We start from the raw sequence: 20,955 nt of genomic DNA on the forward strand, positions 1-20,955 counted from the left end.
CCCTGCCCCATTGGAGTAACTACTTCAGCCCATCTGGGTCCTGCTCTGGTACAGGTGGAAACACTGGAACTAGTTGAAGAGTGAGAAGAAGCCGGGGGCCCTGTTCTTTTGTCTTTGTGGCAGCAAGCCGCTCTTGCTCCTGCACTCCTACCGCACTGAGCGTCCTGGAGGCGACAGCTTCTGCTCCGTGCGCCTCCTCTGGAGGTCGCTGGCCTGTATTTCGGCTCCGTCTTAGCCTGCCTTCCCGCCAGAGGGCTTTAGCTGCCCTCCCACCAGTTCCCAGGTCACACTGCCACTTGGCTCCTGGTGTGGCGTGCCCGCCTTACCTGCGGAGCTCCCTCGGCCGCGTCACTACACGGAGCCCTGCTTGTCATCAGTGTGTGATACACCTGTCCCTCTGTGAGCACGGCTGTGGCACCATCCGGACCCAGGCACACCAACATTTTAGGAGGAAACACCGTTTTTGCTTTTCCACTGAACTCCCTGCTCCACTGGTTTTGTTTTTTGCTCCCTTTTTAAAAATCATGGACGGTCACCTGGGTGGTTCAGTCCATTAAGCACCTGCCTTCCCCTCGGGTCATGATTCCAGGGTCCTGGGATCAAGTTCTGTATCAGGCTCCTTGCTTGGCAGGAAGCCTGCTTCTCCCTCTCTGACTCCCCCTGCTTGTGTTGCCCCTCTGCTGTCTCTGTCAAATAAATAAATAAAATCTTTTAAAGAAAATGAAAATAAAAATCATGGACAGTGGGGAATTTAGCCATGGGGGACAAGACTGCAGTCAGCTAGGATCCGGGATGCCACCCAGTGTGGCTGTGACAGTGTTCCCTACCCTGGGGCCCCTGCTCAACCCTGCTGTCCCTTGGATGGAGCCTGTGACTCCTCCCTCCTTGCATTATCTTCCCCCCTGCCTCTGCCCCATCTTCCTAGCAGTCGTGCTTGGAGCCTTCAGGGTTATACAGCCCACTATTAATAGTGTCTGACTTATCTCTAAACAGATGCAAGGTTGTTTTATTTTTCTTTCTATTCCTCAAATGTTTAACACGTGTTAGACATAAAAGCAATCACATTCTTGGTGGTTGTTTATTCTTGCATTCGGTCCACCAAAAACATTTTTAGGTGCTTATCTCAGGCATTCTGGGCACAGTTCTAGGGACTAAGGATATCGAAGCAAAAATACATATCCTAAAATAGTAGTGACAATAACAATGATCTTACCTTTACTGAACTTGGGTGAGAGGCTGGAGCACAAGGAGATGGAGAAGCAGTTAAACTGAAATGTAAAATAAAGGAGTCAAGCTTTTATTTTTAGGATGAAAGATTTGTTGAGCCCAGCGAACTTGCTGAACGCAACACCACGTGAAAATGAAACCACATCAGCGTCTGCTCTCCAGTTGTCTGTCCGTGCGTGTATCACTTAAACTCAGTAAATCTCGGTTCTGCATCAGAAATGTCACTGGGTCAAGTCATTTATCCTTAGATCTTCCCCCAAAGATCTAATATCCTGTAGTCCTGTGAGCCTGCATATTTTTGGTATTTTGTGTAATGTTCAGTTGCATGTAAGGTGAAGTTTGAGAGGTGGGACCTTATCCTAAGTGGGAGGGAGGGGGCGTGGTCTTCATTTCAGCACTAATATGCTGGGTAAAGCAAGGCACTAGGACTGAGAACACCCCGTCAGAGGACAGATCAGCACAGTGTTTAGTCACTGAGAAGCCCATCGTCTGTTTGGGGGGATTTGTGCTATGTTACCCCCCACAGACACTTCTTGGTGCGTCTTGCAAGATGCACTTTTATTGGCCTTGATAGAAAAAGGGCATTTTTCTCTGGTTTCCCTGAGAAGGACTCAGGTGCTGCTGGGGATGTGCCCAGCTGAATCCTGGGCTGATTTTCCTTTTCCAGTGGACGTTCGTTTGCATGCAGTGCCTTTTTATTTTAGGATTTTGTTGTATTTTTAAGATTTTCAGGATTTCCTGGGCGTCTGGGTGGCTCGGTTGGCTAAGCGACTGCCGTGAGCTCAGGTCATGATCCTGGAGTCCTGGGATCGAGTCCCGCATCGGGCTCCCAGCTCCACAGGGAGTCTGCTTCTCCCTCTGACCTTCTCCTCACTCATGCTCTCTCTCACTGTCTCTCTCTCAAATAAATAAATAAAATATTAAAAAAAAAAAAAAAAGATTTTCAGGATTTCTACCATAGCTTATTTTATCAGGATTATGCTGCACGACTGTTTGGGAGTGCTGTGAGACCCCGAAGAGGCAGCTGTGAGATCAGCCTGACCTGGCCGAGGCATGGGGTGGGCCTCTCTGCACTCCCAGCTGCAGTGCTCTCCCCTCCACAGGAATAGAGCCTATGCCCCGTCTGTCATTTCTGGAGAGTCTCTTGATACGGAGGGCCTGCTGCTTAGGTAGTCCAGAATCTGAACTCTGGGAGGAAAAAAAAAAGCTGGTTTTCAATCTTTGTTTTAATCCCTTCCTGATTAACATAAAGACCTCACACTCTGATTTTTGAGAAGGGGATGTGGTGAGGGTGAGAATAGGTATGACTTTTGAGAATCACTGCATCCTTAACAGTTCCCACCAACCAAGCTCCCTGCTGAGCGCGGAGCCCAACATGGGGCTCCATCCCAGGACCCTGAGATCATGATCAGAGCTGAAACCGGTCATGGTGCGGTTTCAGCTGAAGCTGAAAGTTGGATACTTTACCAGCTGAGCCACTCAGGCACCTCCCAACCAAGATTTTGTTAGACTTTATAGAATAGACTACAAAAAAACAGTGGGTGTTTTTATTTGTCGGTTTAAAATGGTAAATCTGCAACATGAAATACACATTTTCAGACTCCCGCCCTGTCCCCAAGATGGGCCCAGGCCCACAGAGAGCAGTGATTCCCAGCTGCCCGGGTGCTATGTCTGAAGATGACCCCATGCACGCAGACACATGGAAAAGTGAACGGGGCCCGGTGTCTCTGTGTCAGCTGTTGTGTCTCCTGGTCTTGCTGGATTTAGTGGCAGGTAATTTGAGCATCCTGTGGTCACCCAGTTTTGGCTTAATCCCCACCCTTGAAGGCCAGAAGCCCTGCATATCTGTTTCTTTGAATTGGAATACATTTACTGAATCCCATCTAGAATGAATGCCTAGAATAATGATTTCTTTTTTTAGCGGGGGAGAGAGAAGGGGGAGGGGGCAGGAGCGGAGGGAGAGGGAGAATCTTAAGCAGGCTCCATGCGGAGTGGAGGGCTGTCAGGATCCTGAGATCATGACCTGAGCTGAAATCAATAGTTGGATGCCAAACTGACTGAGCCACCCAGGCACCCCCAGAATAATGATTTTTTTTTTTTTTTTTTTAATGAAAGTGCTACCTGGTAGACCTTTAACATCTGTGGCCACACAGTGAATTCGTTGTACTAAAATTTTTAGACCCTTTGTATTTGCACATGTGTGTCTCTATAAACGATCTAATTTCCTTGCCGTACTCTAGGCTGCCTGGAAAAACACCCTCTCATCCTTCAAGATGCCGCTAATATCTCTTGATCTAAGAATCTTTCTGGCCCCTCTTGCTGCTCTGGCCTTTGCTGAATCCATGCCAATATCTGCATGTCTGCACTCAGCCCCTCAAGGCCAAGGACTAAGTCTGCTTCTCCTATCCCTGGCACCCAGGCCAGTGCCTGCCGCACAGTAGGGGTTGCATAAATGTGTCTTACACATGACAATACCTCAAAATGGGGGCCGTCTCTAGAGCAACAGCCTGCATAGGACTCACGAGGGCAGTCCTTCCTGCAGCCCCCAGGTGCTTCCAGAAGCCAAGTTGTTTGTGGACATTGGGTGGCATTCCCCAGGCCTCCTTCATGCCTCCATCTGTCTGCAGAAGGGGTCTGTCTCCCATTGACAAGTTCGTTTCGTTCTTCCTCTGTCTATTATTCTCAGTGTGCCCTGACGTTGCTTCCAGCTGCAGTCTAGGTAAGACAGTGTGAAACTTGCACAGACCTGAACCAAAGCTCCAGCTGGCCTCTCCCTCGTCTGGTAATGACTGTAGTCATGACCTAGGGGTGTCTCGTGAAACCAGAAGAGAGAGAGACCCTGGATGTCTGATTCCACCCTGAGGTTCTAGTCGTCTTCAGAAGGGATCACATAATCCCGAATGCAAACATAAATTCCTCTGACCTAGTGTGAAAAGTTGCATCGTAGAGCACTTTTGGGGTTAGGGAGCTATAGCAGAAATCACAAGAATGATGAGGCACCTGGGTGGCTCAGTTGGGTGAGCATCTGACTCTTAATTTCGGCTCAGGTTATGATCTCAGGGTCATAAGATCAAGCCCCATGTTGGGCTCTGCGCTCACCCGGGAACCTGCTTGGGTTTTTCCTCCCTCTGCCCCTCCCCCTGCTCACATGCAAACGCGCATGCGCTATCTCTCTCTCTCTCTCTCTCTCTCTCTCTCATCTCTCTCATCTTTAAAAAAGAAAAAAGAAATTGTAAGAATGATAACATGGAGCAGCATCCAGGGGATTCACCGGCATGCCTCCAGTATGTAAGAAGTGCCTGGGAGGAGAGGTTCTTTAGGCAAAGCAGAAGGCTTTTCAGGGGAGGGGCATGGGATTGGGGCATCTCCCATACTGAGGTGAGCCATCCACATATCGCCTGTGATCCTCTGTATTCAGCGTGCCTGCTGCTGTCCTCTCACGGCCCCTCCCAGCCTGGGCTTCCACAGACACACACTTCTGGGGTCTGTAGGCCTGTATGTCCAAGGACATGACTTAACTGCCACTTTTAATAGAGGCTTGGAGTTCTAACAACTTTTACCGAGCTTTGACCTGAGATGGAACGGCCATCAGGGATCAGGTGCCGTTAACATGGACACTGTCCCCTTAGCATGGAGGGTCAAGACTAGTTACTAGGAGGATTTGGAATGTAAATTACAATAATACTGTAGTCACATTGTGGTCACTCTTTAACTCTTAGGGAAACTGAGGCCCACATAGCTCACAGTTCCTCCATCCAAGCCTCCTGACTGCCTGCAGGAGAATTACTTACATGTCTGTTCAAAATGCCGATTTGGGGGAAGGGATGACTAGGGGGAACATGGGACACTGGGGGGCATTAATACTATTCTTGTGTGATACCATAATGCAGGGTACATGATATTATGTGTTTGTCAACCTATAGAGCTCTACAACCCAGAGTGGACCCTAATGAGAACTCTGGAGTTTGGAGTTAATAAGAATCTATCAACTGGTGCATCGGTTGTAACAAGCGGACCCCACTAATATGAAGTGTTAATAATAAGGAACATGGTGGCAGAGGAGAGGGCGTCTGTGGGAACTCTGCTTTCTGGGCAAGTTTGCATACACCGCAAAATGCTTTAAAAAAAAAAAATCTGTTTAAAAATGCAAGGTTTGGGTCCCACGAATGACATCCTGCATCTGGGAAGCTGGGGTCTTGGAATCCACATTGTCTTAGGGTCCCCAGATGATTCAGGTGTATTTTAAGTTGGAGAATTCCTGGATATAAGTCAGTCTTTTCTCACCATCTGTTTGTTCCAAGAAAGAGCTTGAAGGGGCTTTGTCTAGAGGACTGTCTCCTGCGTGTGAGAATGTGTTTCATCTTTCAGTAGGTGGACAAAAAACTTCCTGCCAGTGCTAGAAATACTTGCTACAATTCCCTACTGACAGTTGAACCACAGTAAAGATAATTCAGGCCAGAGCAGATTCTAGACACAGGGGACTGTCCGATTTCCAAACCGTGCAGGCTTTCTTCAGAAAGATGCCCTGCCAACTCCTATTTTAAACGAGCCTCGTTAGGGATGACAGTGAACATTTTACATATGTGTATTTATTTAAAGAGGGGTGACAAATTCACTGTTAGAATCCCTGGCACTCTGTGGGGTCAAGTCTATTTTATTAGCAAATTATGGACTCTTTTGCATCAAAATGCCTGTGGGGTTTATACATGTCAGCATCCTAGGTAAGCTGAGCCAGAATACTACGGACATTCGTGCTAAGTGGAATTTTCTGGAATCTGTGAATATTCACACTGCATTTTTCAGAAGACACAAGATCTTGGCAGCGTGTTTCTTCACCCTGCAAGAGTATAAGAGTTTTCTCACTTGATCAATCACTCCTGCTCGGAGTGTGGTGAGAACAAGTACAAGGCCACGGCCATGGTGAAATCGAGTCTGGGTGCTAAAATGCAGGGTGACGGGAGTTACAGCTACGCCACGTGCCACTGTGGGGTCAGTTGATAGCAAACACAAGCACAAGTCTTGCTATGTGAGAACTTGCAGAATACGCTGAAAGGACGGGTTCAGCCAGGACCTCCTTCTGCCCTAACTCAGGGGGACTGCTCACAGGGGGCCCAGCAGGGACCTTTGATCTGACTCGACTGGGTGCACGTCTTGCACATGTGTGACATGGGGTCTGTAACGTACGGTTTAGGAATTTCTGCTTTAGACAGTGCTCTTGGACCTGTTTTTGATTGTATAGATAGAGAGCTTGTTCCTGCATTAGACATTATGTTTGTTTTTAAAATATATGCACCGTGTTACTGGAATATTGCATATAGTGTAAAACCTGCACGAAACACAGGAACCAAAAGTGACATGATAAGAAACACATACAAATAGAAGCACCTTAGTTTTTGCTCCTTTGGATTGTCTTACTTTCCTCCCTGCAGAGACTGCTGCCTGAGACCAGAACTTTCCATGCTGTAATGTGCATTAGAACCACCTGGGGGTCTCACTGAACCTGGGGGAGTCTGATTCAGGAGGTCTGGGATACTGCAGTTCTAAAAACTTGCCAGGTGACAGCGAAGCTGCTCGTCCATGGCCCCTTTTATGAGTGGCAGGTGAGGTCTCAAAGCACGTGTTGTTTTGTTGCAAGAACCTCCCCCATTGTGCTTCTGTTCTCATTCAGCAGCTTTGTGGCACCTAGCTTTAGGAAATCGTCTGTCGTACCCATTTCCCCTGGTGAAACTTACAGGGGACCTCTGGGGCCCTTTGTCTCTTCTTTACTTAGGCCTGCCTTTTCCTGCTCCTGCCTCTGTCCCCATGGCCTACTGAAAAGGAGCTCCTGTTTGACTAGCTTAGCAACGCCTTCGTAGTGCTCCCCAGAGAGGCATGCTCTGGTGACCAGGCTAGCCGAGCCTCTGGAGCCCGGTTTACTTCTGCTGCAGGCTTCACTTCCTGCCGCACCCAGGATCAGAGAATCAGGATCAGCCGGGTCTGCCCAGTCATCTGGCTCACCTTACAGCCAGCACGCCATGCGATGAAAGTGAAATGCAGACAAGCCAGGGAGGGGGCCAGAGCGCACTGAGCTGTGGGGATTCCCGGGCGGCCACTCATGGCTGTCTGTGCGCTGAGCCGGGGTGGTTCATGGCACAGCCTCAGGGGGCTGCTCCAGGCTTGAACAAAGTAAGCGGAGGTTTTGCTGGAGATGAGAAGTGACCTCCCACATCTTCCTAAAAAGAGGGATATACCATCTTGGTGATGTCCTGAAGAGCCACAGCGGGGAGCAGTGCTGAAAGGTACCCAACTCTGCGTCAAGCCGAAAGGTAGGAAACGGCTCGGGAGTCTCTGCGTCCACACCTCCCCTCTGCCTTAGCCAGCAGAGTCGCTGGAAGACTTCCCCAAAAGCCATGAAAGTCGAAGAAATGCTCCTTGATTACTTGTGTTGTCCAGTCCGTATTAATTATAAAGTGCTGTGGTTACAGATAAACTTAACTGAGAAAGACATGGAAACCTTACGCTTTCTCCAAAGGCAGCTGTTGGCTTTGTTTCCTTTGGCCCGTAATAGAACAGAGAAGAAGCTGCATCACGGGCTTTGATTAGAGATTACCTTTATCTGATTTGAAAATATTAAAGAAAGGGGCGCCTGGTTGGCTCAGGCAGACTCCTGATCTCAGGGTTGTAAGTTCAAGCCCCACGTTGAATGTATCTTTAAAAAATAAAAAAGTTTATATGTTAAAGATATTTCATGAGGAGGGTATTAGAGTCACTGGGTAATATGTCTCTGTGGTTGTCATTTGGGGTGGAGGTTAGGACCAGGATGGTGGGAGAGGCACGAAATATGCCCCATTTGCCTCAGCTTGGGTACCTAAAAACCTTTGAGGACAGCGTGGTTTCCAAATGTTTCCTTCACAGAGTCCTAAGTCTTTGCTTAAGATTTAGTACTATGGTTTTAAAATGAGCTCTGAAAAATTAAACCCACTCCCCCCAACCTATTTTTGCATTGCAAATGTATTCTCCTCTTCCCCTAAGTCAAATAGAAAAGCTGCTTTTCTAGAGGTCAGCTTTTTCCAAAAGGGCGCAGGCAGCTTTGTTAGACTGGTTTGTCCATTTGTCCTCCTGTGACCCAGAGTGAAGTTTATTCATCTGACTTCTAAGACACCCTAAACTACTGGCGTCCTTGTACAGGTTTGTCCTGAAACTCAATTCACATGCTCATAAACCTGAAGAGTACGTGTTGTGCAGCATTGCTGGAGGGCAGTGGAGCTCTGGGGAAGGCATATGTTGTTGGGGTCCTGGACACTGGGGAGATGCTCATCTGTAGGGACTTTCCATCAGCTCTCAGCCTTTTTCTTTAACCATATGCAACAAAGTATGTGCTGACATATGTGCTCATATAGTTATATTGCTATTGATAAGGAATTGCACATGTATGTGTATTTTTTTTTCCTCATATGCCATTTTCTTTGCTATCTTCACGTTTAAGTCAAAAGTGTATCCAAAACATATAGACAGGTCGACCCATCTTTGAAGAAAAAAATAATCACCTGGGCTTGATCCCCCCCCCCCTTTTAGTCTACTTTCATTCTTTGCATCTGAATGTTTCTGCTGTTGTTTTGTTTTTTTCACACCATGCTCTGTTAGAAATCCACTGAGCCTGATGAAGTCAGTATGTGTTTCTTCCCCTTCCCGTCCACTCGCCCCTCCCCCAGTCCTTGACAGAAGGTGATTTCTTTTGTGATTAGTGGAAGTCAGTGTGTGTTACTTCCAAAGGCCAAGGCCCTGTTGAGCTGTGAACTCTGGGAATGACGAGCCAGCTTCCCCTCCTTCTGAAGGTGATTCACAAAGCCAGTTTCGCTTGTTTCCCATCGTGGTCTCATTACATTTAAAGAAGAGACCTATTGGCGAAATGTTGGCTTCAAAATCTGGTGTATTTGTCCTAACAGGTCCTATTAGATTCCAAAGCTTTGTCGTAGCTGGTGTCAGTTACATAGAATGCACCTATTTTGTCTAGAATGTTCCTCATAATAGGCATGTGGTGTTCACAGATCTCTTCTGGCCTGAGGGCTGGTGAGTCTACCCTACAAATCTGGTCATTCCCCCAACCGACTGAGACAACACAGACGGGATTCAGACAAGTGGTGCGTTTTGAAATGTCTGTAGAAGGGATCACTGACGAGAAAATGGCTCACCCAAACCGGAGTATTGAATGACAGGAGGTTTGAAAAGTCAGTGTTCTCTTTGACCCAGAAGCCAGCCTGTTAGTCATTGGCTTAGTACCTTCATCGCTTCCCGGGGCTCCAAGTCAGAGGTCTCAACCCACCTGGCTCCCTGACAGAGCCCCAGTGCCTGTGCCACCTGGCTCCTGTCTATTCCTGATGCTCCAGCCACAGAATGATCTACCTCCCAGCCTCCCAACTGAACCCTCCTCTCCATTTCTCTTTGCGTTTGTATGTGATACCCACGTGCCTAGACTCCTCCTGTGACTGGCGAACTCCTATGCATCCCTCAATGGCCAGCTTACATAGCTCCTCTATGACTCCTCCCCCTGTGTGCTCTGAGCTGTCCTACATCCACCCGTAACACCGCTCTCCATGTCATAGTAGAATTATCTGTTCAATGTTGCAGTCCCCTGTGGATTGCAGGAACTAGGTCTTTCTACCTCTGTAACCTCAGCCTAGTACAGAGCCTGGTACTTACTAGTTGTGCAACTAAAAAGTGAGAAGGGGATACACAGTCACTACTCTGTGTTGTGGGCGGTCATTGGTGTTGAGAGTCACAGCAGCTAATACATTTGAAGTGCTCCCAGGCACTGGGCTTCGCATATGGTGGCGTCTTTAGCCCACCGCAGCCCTGTGAAGTTATTCTGTAGTTTCACCCATCTTGTAGCCGAGGAAATGAAACACAACAGAATTATACCGAAAAGTGTGCCACAGAGCTGGGATTTGAACCCACGCACCTGGCACTGTGATCCTGACCACAATTTCCTTGTCCTCATCTGGAAAACAGATAATACACTTCATACGGGCCTTGAAGGTAGTCTCATGACTTATGGGAAGCACTTAGCACAGTACCCAGGTAGCCTCCATAACCTTTAGTTCTTATTAGTGAGGATGTCCCGAAGGCCCCCCATCCGGCAAGGGGCAGAGGAGACATTTGAACCGAGGTCTTCCTGACAAGAGAGCCCTGTTGTTAACTCTTATTCTCGTGGGCCAGCCCAGGGTGACCAAGCCCTGAAAAGAAAAGACCCCCCTTGCGTGGTCAGCCCAGGCTCCATTGGGGTGGGGTAAGGGGCCCTCCGGGCCAGCTGTGGAAGGTAGAGACCGAACCTCTGCATGCATCACTGCAGAACTTGAGACCATAATGTGGAAATTGGTGAGTTGCTCGGTGGCTTAGTCAGGACCCCACCAAGCAAACATAAGGATGTTACCGCCGGCGTGCCGATAGGCTCCAGGGCAAATTACTCATTTCCCCCAAGGAGAAAAAGCCCTAGTGCTGGCGCTGGAAGTTCCAGTCCCTGGATCTGCTGCTTCCTTTCCTTGTGACCTCACACAAACCCTTTGATCTGTACCCAGTGGGAGCCTCGCTGAATCTCCAAAGACAGGGTGTTGCCGTGGCTCCCCGGCCCCTATCCCCACCGTCAGGAACACAAGCCTTCTCAGCCCTCCTGGCTCAGGGATGGTGATTCACATGGACACACACTCACCTGTAAATTATGCTTTCCTGAGGGATTGACTTGAGGAAGGCAGTCTATATCCATATAACCTGTAACCAGGTCCTACACAAATCTGGATCAAACCAAAATTATAGGGGGTGACTGGGTGGCTCAGTTGGTTGGGCAACTGCCTTTGGCTCAGGTCATAATCCTGGAGTCCCGGGATCAAGTCCCACATCGGGCTTTCTGCTTGCCAGGGAGTCTGTTTCTCCCACTGACCTCTCTCCTCTCATACACTCTCTCTCTCAAATAAATGAATAAAATATTTTTTAAAAAAACCAAAATTATATTTTTCATTGAGAATACAAGAGTTATTTAAAAACAGAGAGAGCGTTTTGTAAATGAGACCATTGGAATCAGTAGGTAATAATTTAGAAATAAATATATTATTAGATTCTTGAGTGTGAGCCTGGTCATAGTGACAGCTGTCTCCATTGCTGTATGATCTCCTAGTGAGACGACATAAAACAATTTTATTTTTGAGACTGTTACAAAAATTATATGTGGTCGGATATGTGTTTTTACAAATGTCTGGGAAAAGATGTAAATTCCCCATTTCCTCCCCATTTCTTCCTCAATCCCCTCCCCCACCACTCTCACACAGGGTGAATGAAATAGATTTGCAGCCAAGCTGGGTCACAGATCAGTTGCATTCAACTCCCCTGCTCTTTAGCTCTCTGTGCATTTGCAAAGGCAGGGGATCTGATTCATCTTGCCCCTCCCCTCCTCTGGGCCTGAACAAAACCCAAATTCCCAGCAGCACCTGACAGGCCTCGGTAACATACCCAGACACATATCTTCAGGGCCCTGCCACCACCATTTTTGACAGAACCACGGCATGCTCAGGTGTTAGCCGGTTGGATGCTGAGCCGCATCTCTGCGTTCGTCTGCAGACCGCTCACCGGGTCCTGCCCACGCCTCTGCAGAGAGCTGAGGCTGTGAACACAGGGGCCTCGTCTGCACGCCTGGGTGCGTGTGATCGCCCCACTGTTGTGTGTTGTTTCACCAGCAGTAAAAATCCAGCGGGGAGATGAATGCTAAAATGGATTTGTTTGTCCTTTGGCAAGATCCCCGCCATTGAAAAGTATCAGTTGACATGGCTGGGTGGGTTTTACTAAAATCAAAATTAACTGCCTTGTTTAATGGTGCAGCACATTGTGTTCTGAAGAGCTTCCCCTGAATTCTCCTTGAAAGGACATTTAAGCCAGAAAGTCTAGCCTCTAGCAAAGTCACTGTGTTTTGATGTAGGCGAGTTTTTTGTGTTTTTTTTTCCCCCCTCCTGGTGCTGGCTAGAGGATGTGTACACGGAGATTACCCCTGGACCCTAGGTTACACTGAGAGGATGAGTGGTTAGATGGACCGGTGGATGGGTAGACTAGCAGATAAACAGTTCAGTTTGCCTTTCCATATATCTTAGATGTTTGCTGACATTTAAGAAGAAGGAAAATGCAGAACTCCTGGCTAGCTCAGTAGGTGGTGCATGCAACTCTTGATCTCAGGGTTGTGAGTTGGAGCCCCACACTGGAGGTAGAGATTACCAAAAAATAATAATAATAATAATAATAAACTTTCAAAAGAAAAAAAGAATTGTTGTTTGTTTTTAAGAGGAAGGGGCATCTGGCTGGCTCATTCAAGTGGGAGATATGACTCTTTATCTTGAGGTTGTGAGTTTGACCCCCAGGTTGTGTGTAGTGATTACCCAAAAAATAAAATCTTTTTAAAAGTAAAACAAAATAAAAAGAGGAAAGCAAACCTGTAATTGGTGTCCTCCCAAAAGGTTTTTGCTAAACTCCATCCTATGGCTGTGTCTTTGGTCTTCATGCAGTAAAAACAATTTGTCGTGAGCGCTAAGTATGTGTTAGGCACATGGGATATAGAGTTCAACAAAGTACAAATAGTCCCTGTCCTCAAGGAACTTATTGGATAGTGTAGGAGATAAGCACTAAAAGGTAGTTACACAAATAATTCTTAAACAATAGCTGTAATTTTTTTTTCAAATTGAGATACAATTCATAAAATTCATCCTTTTACAGTCTATAATGCAGTGGTTTTTAGTATTTTGACAATGTTTGGTTTGTTTTTTTGTATGACACAGTGGAGTGGAAAATTCAGTCTAATCTGTTGCCGTGTTGTTGGTACAACCACAAGCAATTGGTTTGACTACTCCAACAGACTTCATACCAGGTTGGCACTGCATTGCCTGTGATCATCAGTGCCATTAAAGATGGGTGGGAGGGACATCAGAGAAGTTTCACTTAGATCTAGTGTCCTGGAAGCTGACCTAAAGGAGAATTCTTCTGATGCATACGGACAGTTCTTACCCCCGATGTGCCAGTGAGATCTTCCCTGCCCCTAACTGAAACTTACTGGCCGTGGACAACCTCCCCAGCATCCCGTAACTCCATGTTTCTAAGAATATATCCCAGAAAGGACCCAAACTCGATGTAGAAGAAAGTCCAGAACTGACAACCCTCAAAAATCTACTTCATGTATTCTAAAGCTAAAATACTAAATGCAGTGAAACTCTCTGTGTGATGCAGGTCCGTGGACTGTTTCAGGAAAATCACCCCTTCTTGGTCTTCTTAATAAATGTCATTTCATTTGAAATGTAAGACCCCTACATTTTCAGACACCTTGCAGGTCTATCTGATGGGGCCCATGTGGGAATTCAAGAGGCCCAAGTTTGGTTTCTTGCTCTGCCCAACTTCTATCTTGCCTTCCTGTCCTCCTCTGAAGGTGGGAGCGATGGCACAAGCAGTCTCCCTTATGGGATGCTGGGAAGGAGGCAGGGTAGATGAGGCAAAGCTGCTTTGTACCCGAACTACGTCCTGCCGGCGGCCAACCTCTCGGGAACTGGTCTGGGTAGCAGATGTCTGTCTTTACAGAAGAAGTTCCAGGGGTACACCCCCTCCCCCGACAACACTGACTCCATCAGAAGATAGCTTTGTGGACTCACTAAGAAATCTGGAAGAGTAAATTAGTCTAAGTGTTGGAGAGTTTTGTGACAACCCTCTAAGACGTCGCTATCAAAGGTGACATTCACGATTGTAGACACTTCAAGATAATGACACCCCTAATAACGTCTTCCAGTTTCTGGTCTTACAGAAATGGCAGAGCACCTTCATACGCCTTACCTGGTGAATTCTCATGTGTGCCTTGGGGAGGCAGGAAGGCTGTAATAGTCCCATAGTTCAGATGAAAGAAAGACCCAGGACCCAGAGAAGCAACTTGCTGGTGATGACAAAGGTGGCCCATCTGTCCTCTGTCTTTTCTTTCTCCCTCTTTTAAATGCTTGCCCACTTTTTCCATTGTACTCTTCTGTCATATTTTTTCCTATGCTTTGCTAATGATTGTCAGCTCCACTCCCGTTACTTAGGTAAGACACCTGCTTGTATAATTGCCAGATTAAAAGAATGTCATGAATACATCTGACAGTTAATGTTGTTCACTAGTTCCCTTCTGCTCCGTAGATTCCTGTGAGTTTGGATTAATTAAGCCGAGTTCTATTTTTGCCAGCAAGTGGGTGATCATTTGGGTTGAATCAACAGCGGAGCTATCCCTGGGCTGTGATCAGAGATAGAGCCTCGGGAAAGCCTCAGTTCCTTCCCCCTTAGAGCATGGGGTGGCCATGCAGGGCTCCTGGATATGAACAAGGTTGTGCACGAATTACTCTTGACCATATACCTGCATCATCCTCTGGTCCTGTTGCAGGTACATGACCGATGGCGGACTTGGCCTCTACACTCGTCGCCTGAATCGGCTGCCCGATGGCATGGCAGTGGTGCGGGAGACCCTGCAAAGAAATACCTCCCTGGGCCTCGGCGATGCTGACAGGTAAGTCTGCTCCGCGTGGGACTGACCAGGGGCAGAGATCCTTCTAGAGTGGCCTGAGAAGTGAGGGTGTGATATTGAGAGCAGACGGCCACCGCTGTGACCCATGCAGGGGTCAGGAGGCCTTGAAGCCGTGCCCAGGTTTGGAAGCTGGTGCAGCAGGTAGGAGAGCACTGTGGAAGATTCTGGAGTCCTGCTCCTGGTTAGGGTGGTGCTTCTGACAGCAGAAAGAGAGGGAGTTTGGGCTCAGGGAGTTTGGGTCGTTATTTTGTGCTGCTACTGCAACTTTGTCAGCTGCTCAGGCTCCAGGGATCCACTTTACTTCCTCTGTCAGCTGGCTTTCTAGGTATGGTACCTTGGAACACAGTCCCTGGTGATGCACAGAGGGCCCGGGTGCCCAAGGGAGCTGCTCCTGGCCTTGGTGAGCAGGCTTCACTTCGGGTCTCCTGCGGCCTGGCCCTGGGAATGTCGTTTCTACTGCGCATGCTGAGATGCCGAAAGGCTAACCCTTGCCCAGCCCCTGTCAGAGAAGACAAGAGCTTCAGAGAACATTATCGTATAGAGGGCTGTTTAGTAACCCTGACTCTGGCACATAGAGTCTATGACCTTGAGCAATCCATTAAAGCAGGGTTTGAACTATATGATTTCCAGGACCTCTTCCAGCTCTGCTGTGCAGTGTTTCTAGATTTCAGTACCCTTTAGTGGTCTGACCATTGAAGGATTTTGCTGGCATACTTGACCTCTTTCCCCATGTGTGCTAATGAGACCGAAAATGGAATTTAGATGTGTGTGCTTGAGGCCACCAAACATTTTGGGGGTGCTAATTTTCTTGTGCCAGAAATCCACATATTTGCAGCACAAACCCAGCATCTTGCTGTTCTCTTAGCTGCATATACTTTTTGCAAAGAGCTAAGTGATGTCTCTGGCTCTCTGGCTTAAGAGAACTAGGGCATCCCCCCAGGAATGAAATTTGCTCAAGAGGAATCTTCATCGTCTCTCCAGGAAGGCCAAGAAGCTGTGTTGGTGTAGAGAACACTGAATCAGTTGTCAGAAACTTGGGATCTGGCCCGGGCTCTGCCACGGACTTGAATATGCCCTTCTTAGAGTCCGCAGTGTCCAGGGTGGTGATTTATGCCAGAGATGACAAAGGCCCATCGCCACCATGCCAGCTCAAGCCAGCCTTCTTCCTGGAATTGATTCATTTAAAAGGATTGGTTTGAAAATTCCACAGAACGGTGAACCACTTAAGAACTGCTCTGTCTTTTTTTTTTAATACTGCCCTTTTAAAAAAATTTATTTATTTTTAGAGAGGGAGGGTGGGAGGGGCAGAAGGAGAGGGAGAGAGAGAATCTCAAGGAGGCTCCACACCCAGCAAGGAGTCCAGCACGGGGCTCAATCTCATAACCCTGAGATCATGACCCGAGAGACGGACACTTAAGCAGCTCAGCCACCCAGGCACCCCAGAGAACTGCTCTTTCTAAGGATGGGGTGCTCTGTAACTAAACTCTTTAGAGGAAACATTATCAGGGAGAAAGTTCGTTGTTGTATCACCCCCACTGGAGATTTCAACAATTTGCCTAGTGATTTTGCTTATTTGTATTCTCCTGTAAACATGTCGCTGGTTAGTAAATCTATCAGCATGAAATTCAGGCTTTACAAGGTACATTTTCCCTTGCAGCCGAAGAAGAATCTGTGCGAGGCAGTTTAATTTAATGCTTCATTGCAGGGTTAATGGAATTATAGATCACAGCTGGGCTTGTTCCTGCGTTTGGAGGTGGAGGATTGAAGGTGGGGGCTGGAGAGATGGATACTGTTTGTTATGTTGTCCAGCTCAGCCTCTCTGATGGGACTGACTGGACAGTGGTGTCTTCTGGCTCTCCCCAGACTGGAATGCTCAGATGTGATCATTTCAGACTGAAAGGATAACTGACCAGTTTTGTTTTTTAAAGATTTTATTTATTTATTTGGCAGAGAGCACAAGCAGGGGGAGTGGCAGGCAGAGGGAGAGGGAGAAGCAGGCTCTCCACCAAGCAGAGAGCCAGGGATAGGGCTCAATCACAGAACCCTGGGATCATGACCTGAATCAAAGGCAGACGCTTAACAACTGAGCCACCCAAGTGTCCCATACTCACCAGCTTTTAAAGCTAGAATTCAGGTGGCTTTTATTTTCTTTTTAAAAATAGGATCTAATAATGCCTATAAATCTCCTATTTCATATAAGTTTTAACCTGTAGGCAGAGAGATATTTTACATTTTTCTAGAATATGTTAAATTTTATTCATCTCTGAAGTTATTATAAATAGACCATAGAAATGCTTCATCTTTGGCAAAGTTGAAATTGTAGTAGATTTGTGGCTATAAAGTTCTTCATGCAAATCTTTTCCAAAAACTGTATTCTAGATGAGTATTTCCCGAAGAGGGAGGCTAATATTAGTGGTATAGGAAGTAATTTTAGATAGCAGACAGGGAAATATTTATTTTACATTTTAATTGTAGCATTTAAAAAAATGTATAGCTAGTACATCAAACCCAAGATTTTAAAAATATTGTTTCGGGTAAAGAATAGCATTGGCATGAGACAATTTAATGTGAAATATCAAAGGAGAATGCCACAGATGGTGTGCAGGTATTTTTTTAGAAGGTAGTATGCAAATGGCTTCAGACAAGGTAATCCTATTCTTGTCCCTATAATGAGAAACGTGTTCTTTAAATTACTGAAATTAGACAAGTTAAAAAAAAAAAAAAAAACACACACAGCACCTTTCCAGAATTCTTCCCTTTTAAGCTGAAGAAAGAAGGTCCCAGAGCTGAGATAGTTCTAGGAGGTTCTTTATGAAATAGACAGCCCAGTCCTTAATGATTCATGCATAGGCTGCAGACCACATGAGGGCTACGAAGGAAATAGGAAAAGTACTGAGGGCCTGATGAGACGTCAGCCGAGAGAAGGGGAGTGTAGGAAGGGCAGATCACCTCACGGCGCCCACAGGAAAATCATTAACCTCAGCGGGCACAGCTTGGGAGCTAGAGCTCTTCCAGGGGGAGGCCCGGAAGGACGCTGACCTACCAGATGGAGCGTGGCTGTTTGCAGCAGGATGTGGCTGGGGTATCTTCAGGGCTATTAAAAGGAACTGATAGGAATATGTACCTTCAGAGCCTGGGCGATAGGGACCCTGTCGGTCCGTGAGTCCTGTATGTCACCAGACAGTGTCTGAGAAGTAAGAAGGGAGGGTAGTAAATCCACAGTGCCAAGTCTGCCTTTGATCTGCTGTCACTCTTCAGGGTTGCCACTCCTGGGCTCCAGTTTTTACCTGATAGTCATCAGTGGCCAGCCGGCAGAGGGGGCAGGATCAAAAGGGACAAATGGAGGTGGCTTGTTCCAAGTCGCAGGCCCCAGATAACAGGCAAATACAGAGAGGTTCAGCATGGAAGGCCCTGAGTTGGCAGCCTGGGAGGAGGAAGAAATAGGCCCGGGGGAGCTAGGAGGCCAGCCTCGCAGACCCTCAGATGGCTTGCTAAAACTCCTGCCAGTTCCTGCATGCTGTTCGCTCAGGACCCATCAAAAGTTCTTGAACTCCCAAGAGCTGAGTGCTTTCAAAGCGTAGAGCTCAGCTCTGGGAAAGCTTCCATTTCCAGGACGCTGTCTGTGACCTGGGCAGCATAGCCCTAATGCTGAGGACCCTCGCTGGCATCCTGGATATGCAGTTCGAGGTTACTTCTAAATGGTGTCCCCTGGTCACGCAAGTGTCACTGATGGTGCACGCAAGGACAGAAATCAGGCCCCTTGCGCACATTTAGGTCGGGAGGAGGGCTTTGGAAATGACTTGGTTACTTTCTTCTACACCATTAGAATATTTATTGACCTTCAGTGGCTCCTATTAACTGAAGTGGTGGTAAAAATAGTGCAGAGTGAATGCTGTGCGGTGAAACGTCAGCCTGAGACCTGAACCAAATGACAGTGGCCCTCTGATGCCATGCCAAGAAACCAAGCAGGAAAAAGAAACTGTTTCTGTTCCTTCTTGTTACGGGGTTTTCATTGCCCTCCAAGCTCTGAATGTTTTCGGTATTGAGATTACATTTGGAAAATGAGGATTCACAGTCATCCTACAAGCTTTACCCAAGTCCCTGGCTGGGGCCCTGACCTTGGGCCCAGAGCTGTCCCAGGTTCAGCTTGAATTAAGAGTCCCATGGTGTGTTGATATAACTATGCAACTGGTATTTCACCAGCCTGCCGGGCCCAGTCCTCCTCCTCACCAGGAATGTCACAAGATGTCCAAGGCCCAGGGCACTGCCGGGCTTTGGGATTTGTGTGGATGGAGGCAGCCTCCTGGCATCCCGCTGTGTATTCACCGATTCAGGCCTGACCTGCAGGGAAGAGTTGAATCCAGACCCAAGATCCCTATCAGCAAACGACATTGATGGGAGCCCTTACCAGGTAGTAGGTCCCCAACCTAGGTGTGCTGTAGACACAGCCCCTGCTGAGGTATGCAGGTGAGAGGAGGCACAAATGGGAACCACTCCCTTGCCCTCCCTTCCAAGCCCCAGGCAGACAGGGTAATGGTCCCACAGTGTCCACAGCCTAATCCCCAGAACCCTGGGGTATGTTACACCACAGGGTGGGGGGTAGGAATCACAGTTGCTTATCAGTCAGTGTTTAGATAGAGAGATTAGCCTGGATTATCCTGGAGGGCCAGTGTGATTACTGGTCTTCAAAGTAGAAGAGGTGGGCGGGAGAGCAGGCAGAGCACTGAGCCACAAGGACTCCCCTTGCCCTCTGGCCCTGAAGGTGGAGGGAGGGGCCCCAGCCAAAGAGTGCCTGTGGCCTGTCTAAAGGGGACCGTGCAAGGGGACAGACCCTGCCCCAGAACCGTGGAGTGAGGGCGATCCTGCCAACACCCTGCTTTCAGTCCATGAGACTGAGTTTGGATTTCTGCCTCACAGACCTGATAGTCCATTTGTGTTGTTTTTGCTCCCGTGTTTATAATAATTTGTTACAGCAGCGATAGACAACTAATACAGGCCAGAAAATAACAAAAACAGTGATAGTCACCATTTCCCAACGGATCGTTGTAGGTGAGGAACTGTGCCAAGCACCTGACCGATATGATGTCGTTTTCTCCTAACCCTGACCCTTTGAGAGGAGGTAGCATCCTGGTTTCATAGATACAGCCATGGTGCCCTGAGAGGGTCAGGTCAGGAAATACGCAGCAGGTTACATATACAGCTGGCAGGTGTCTACACTGGAACTGAAATCCGGGCCTGCCAGACCCTCCCAGATGCAACTACCACTTTAGGGAGCCCTTGGTTCAGAGACTTACATTTCCCTGCCTCCGAGCCCTTATCCTCCTGTCCTCTCTTTAAATGAGCCCCTCGTCATGAAAAATGCAAGCACATGGGGCACCTGGATGGCTCAGTGGGTTGAGTGTCCAACTCTTTTTTCTTTTTACGATTTCATTTATTTATTTGACAGAGAGAGAGAGCACAAGCAGAGGGAGCGGCAGGAAGAGGGAGAGGGAAAGGAGACTCCCTAATGAGCAGGGAGCCTGATGCAGGGCTCAATCCCAGGACCCTGTACCATGACCCGAGCCAAAGGCAGATGCTTAACCCACTGAGCTCTCCAGGCACCCCCTTGAGCATCCGATTCTGCTCAACCACACAGGACAAGCCTAAGTGAAATGAATTTTGTCTTGCTTTCCCCCTCCCTTCTGACTTTCCCCAGACTATTCTGCCTTGATCTTTTCTTGTTTGAGTTGACCAGTGGATCTCTCCCTCCCCTCCATCTCTTTCTCTGTCTCCCATCTTTCCTCTCTCACTGTCCTTCCCTTCCCTTCTTAAGTGCCCATTAAACCAACCAGTGCCCTGGAGCATTTTCTTAGTTCTGCATTATACTCCTCTTTTGGGGACAAGAAGATGCCTCTAGCACAGCGCCCCGCATCCATGATCCTCCCTCTCCCCCTTTTCCTCTACTTAGGACAGCAAAGAGAGAGACAGAGTGGGAGAGGGTGAGAGTTCCATTCATCTTAAAGCTCATAAAAGGAGCCTTAGAGACAAATCTCTCTTTCTGCGGTAACAGGGTGATAATTACTGCATGGGCTTTTCCCAGAGGCCTCTTTGCTGCTGGTACCACTTGCTTCCTTTTTAAGGAAGAGCTGCTGCTTGTGGAATGGGTGGGCAGGGGGCCACCTGTGCTGAACAGGAGGGGGGTG

At 47.8% G+C, this 20,955-nt stretch overlaps 1 protein-coding gene across 13 annotated transcripts in view; it reads left to right on the forward strand.

Moving 5' to 3' along the window:
* The window catches only part of NAV2 (neuron navigator 2), a 712,574-nt gene that overhangs the window by 574,913 nt on the left and 116,706 nt on the right, over positions 1-20,955 (forward strand). For all 13 annotated transcript variants that reach the window (XM_082747350.1, XM_082747353.1, XM_082747358.1 and 10 more), the window contains one exon: positions 14,633-14,755. In XM_082747350.1, the coding sequence (XP_082603476.1) occupies positions 14,633-14,755 (123 nt within the window). The remainder of the gene's footprint in view (positions 1-14,632; positions 14,756-20,955) is intronic.

Source organism: Mustela nivalis (genome assembly GCF_964662115.1).
Source record: "Mustela nivalis genome assembly, chromosome: 9".
Taxonomy (NCBI): Eukaryota; Metazoa; Chordata; class Mammalia; order Carnivora; family Mustelidae; genus Mustela; species Mustela nivalis.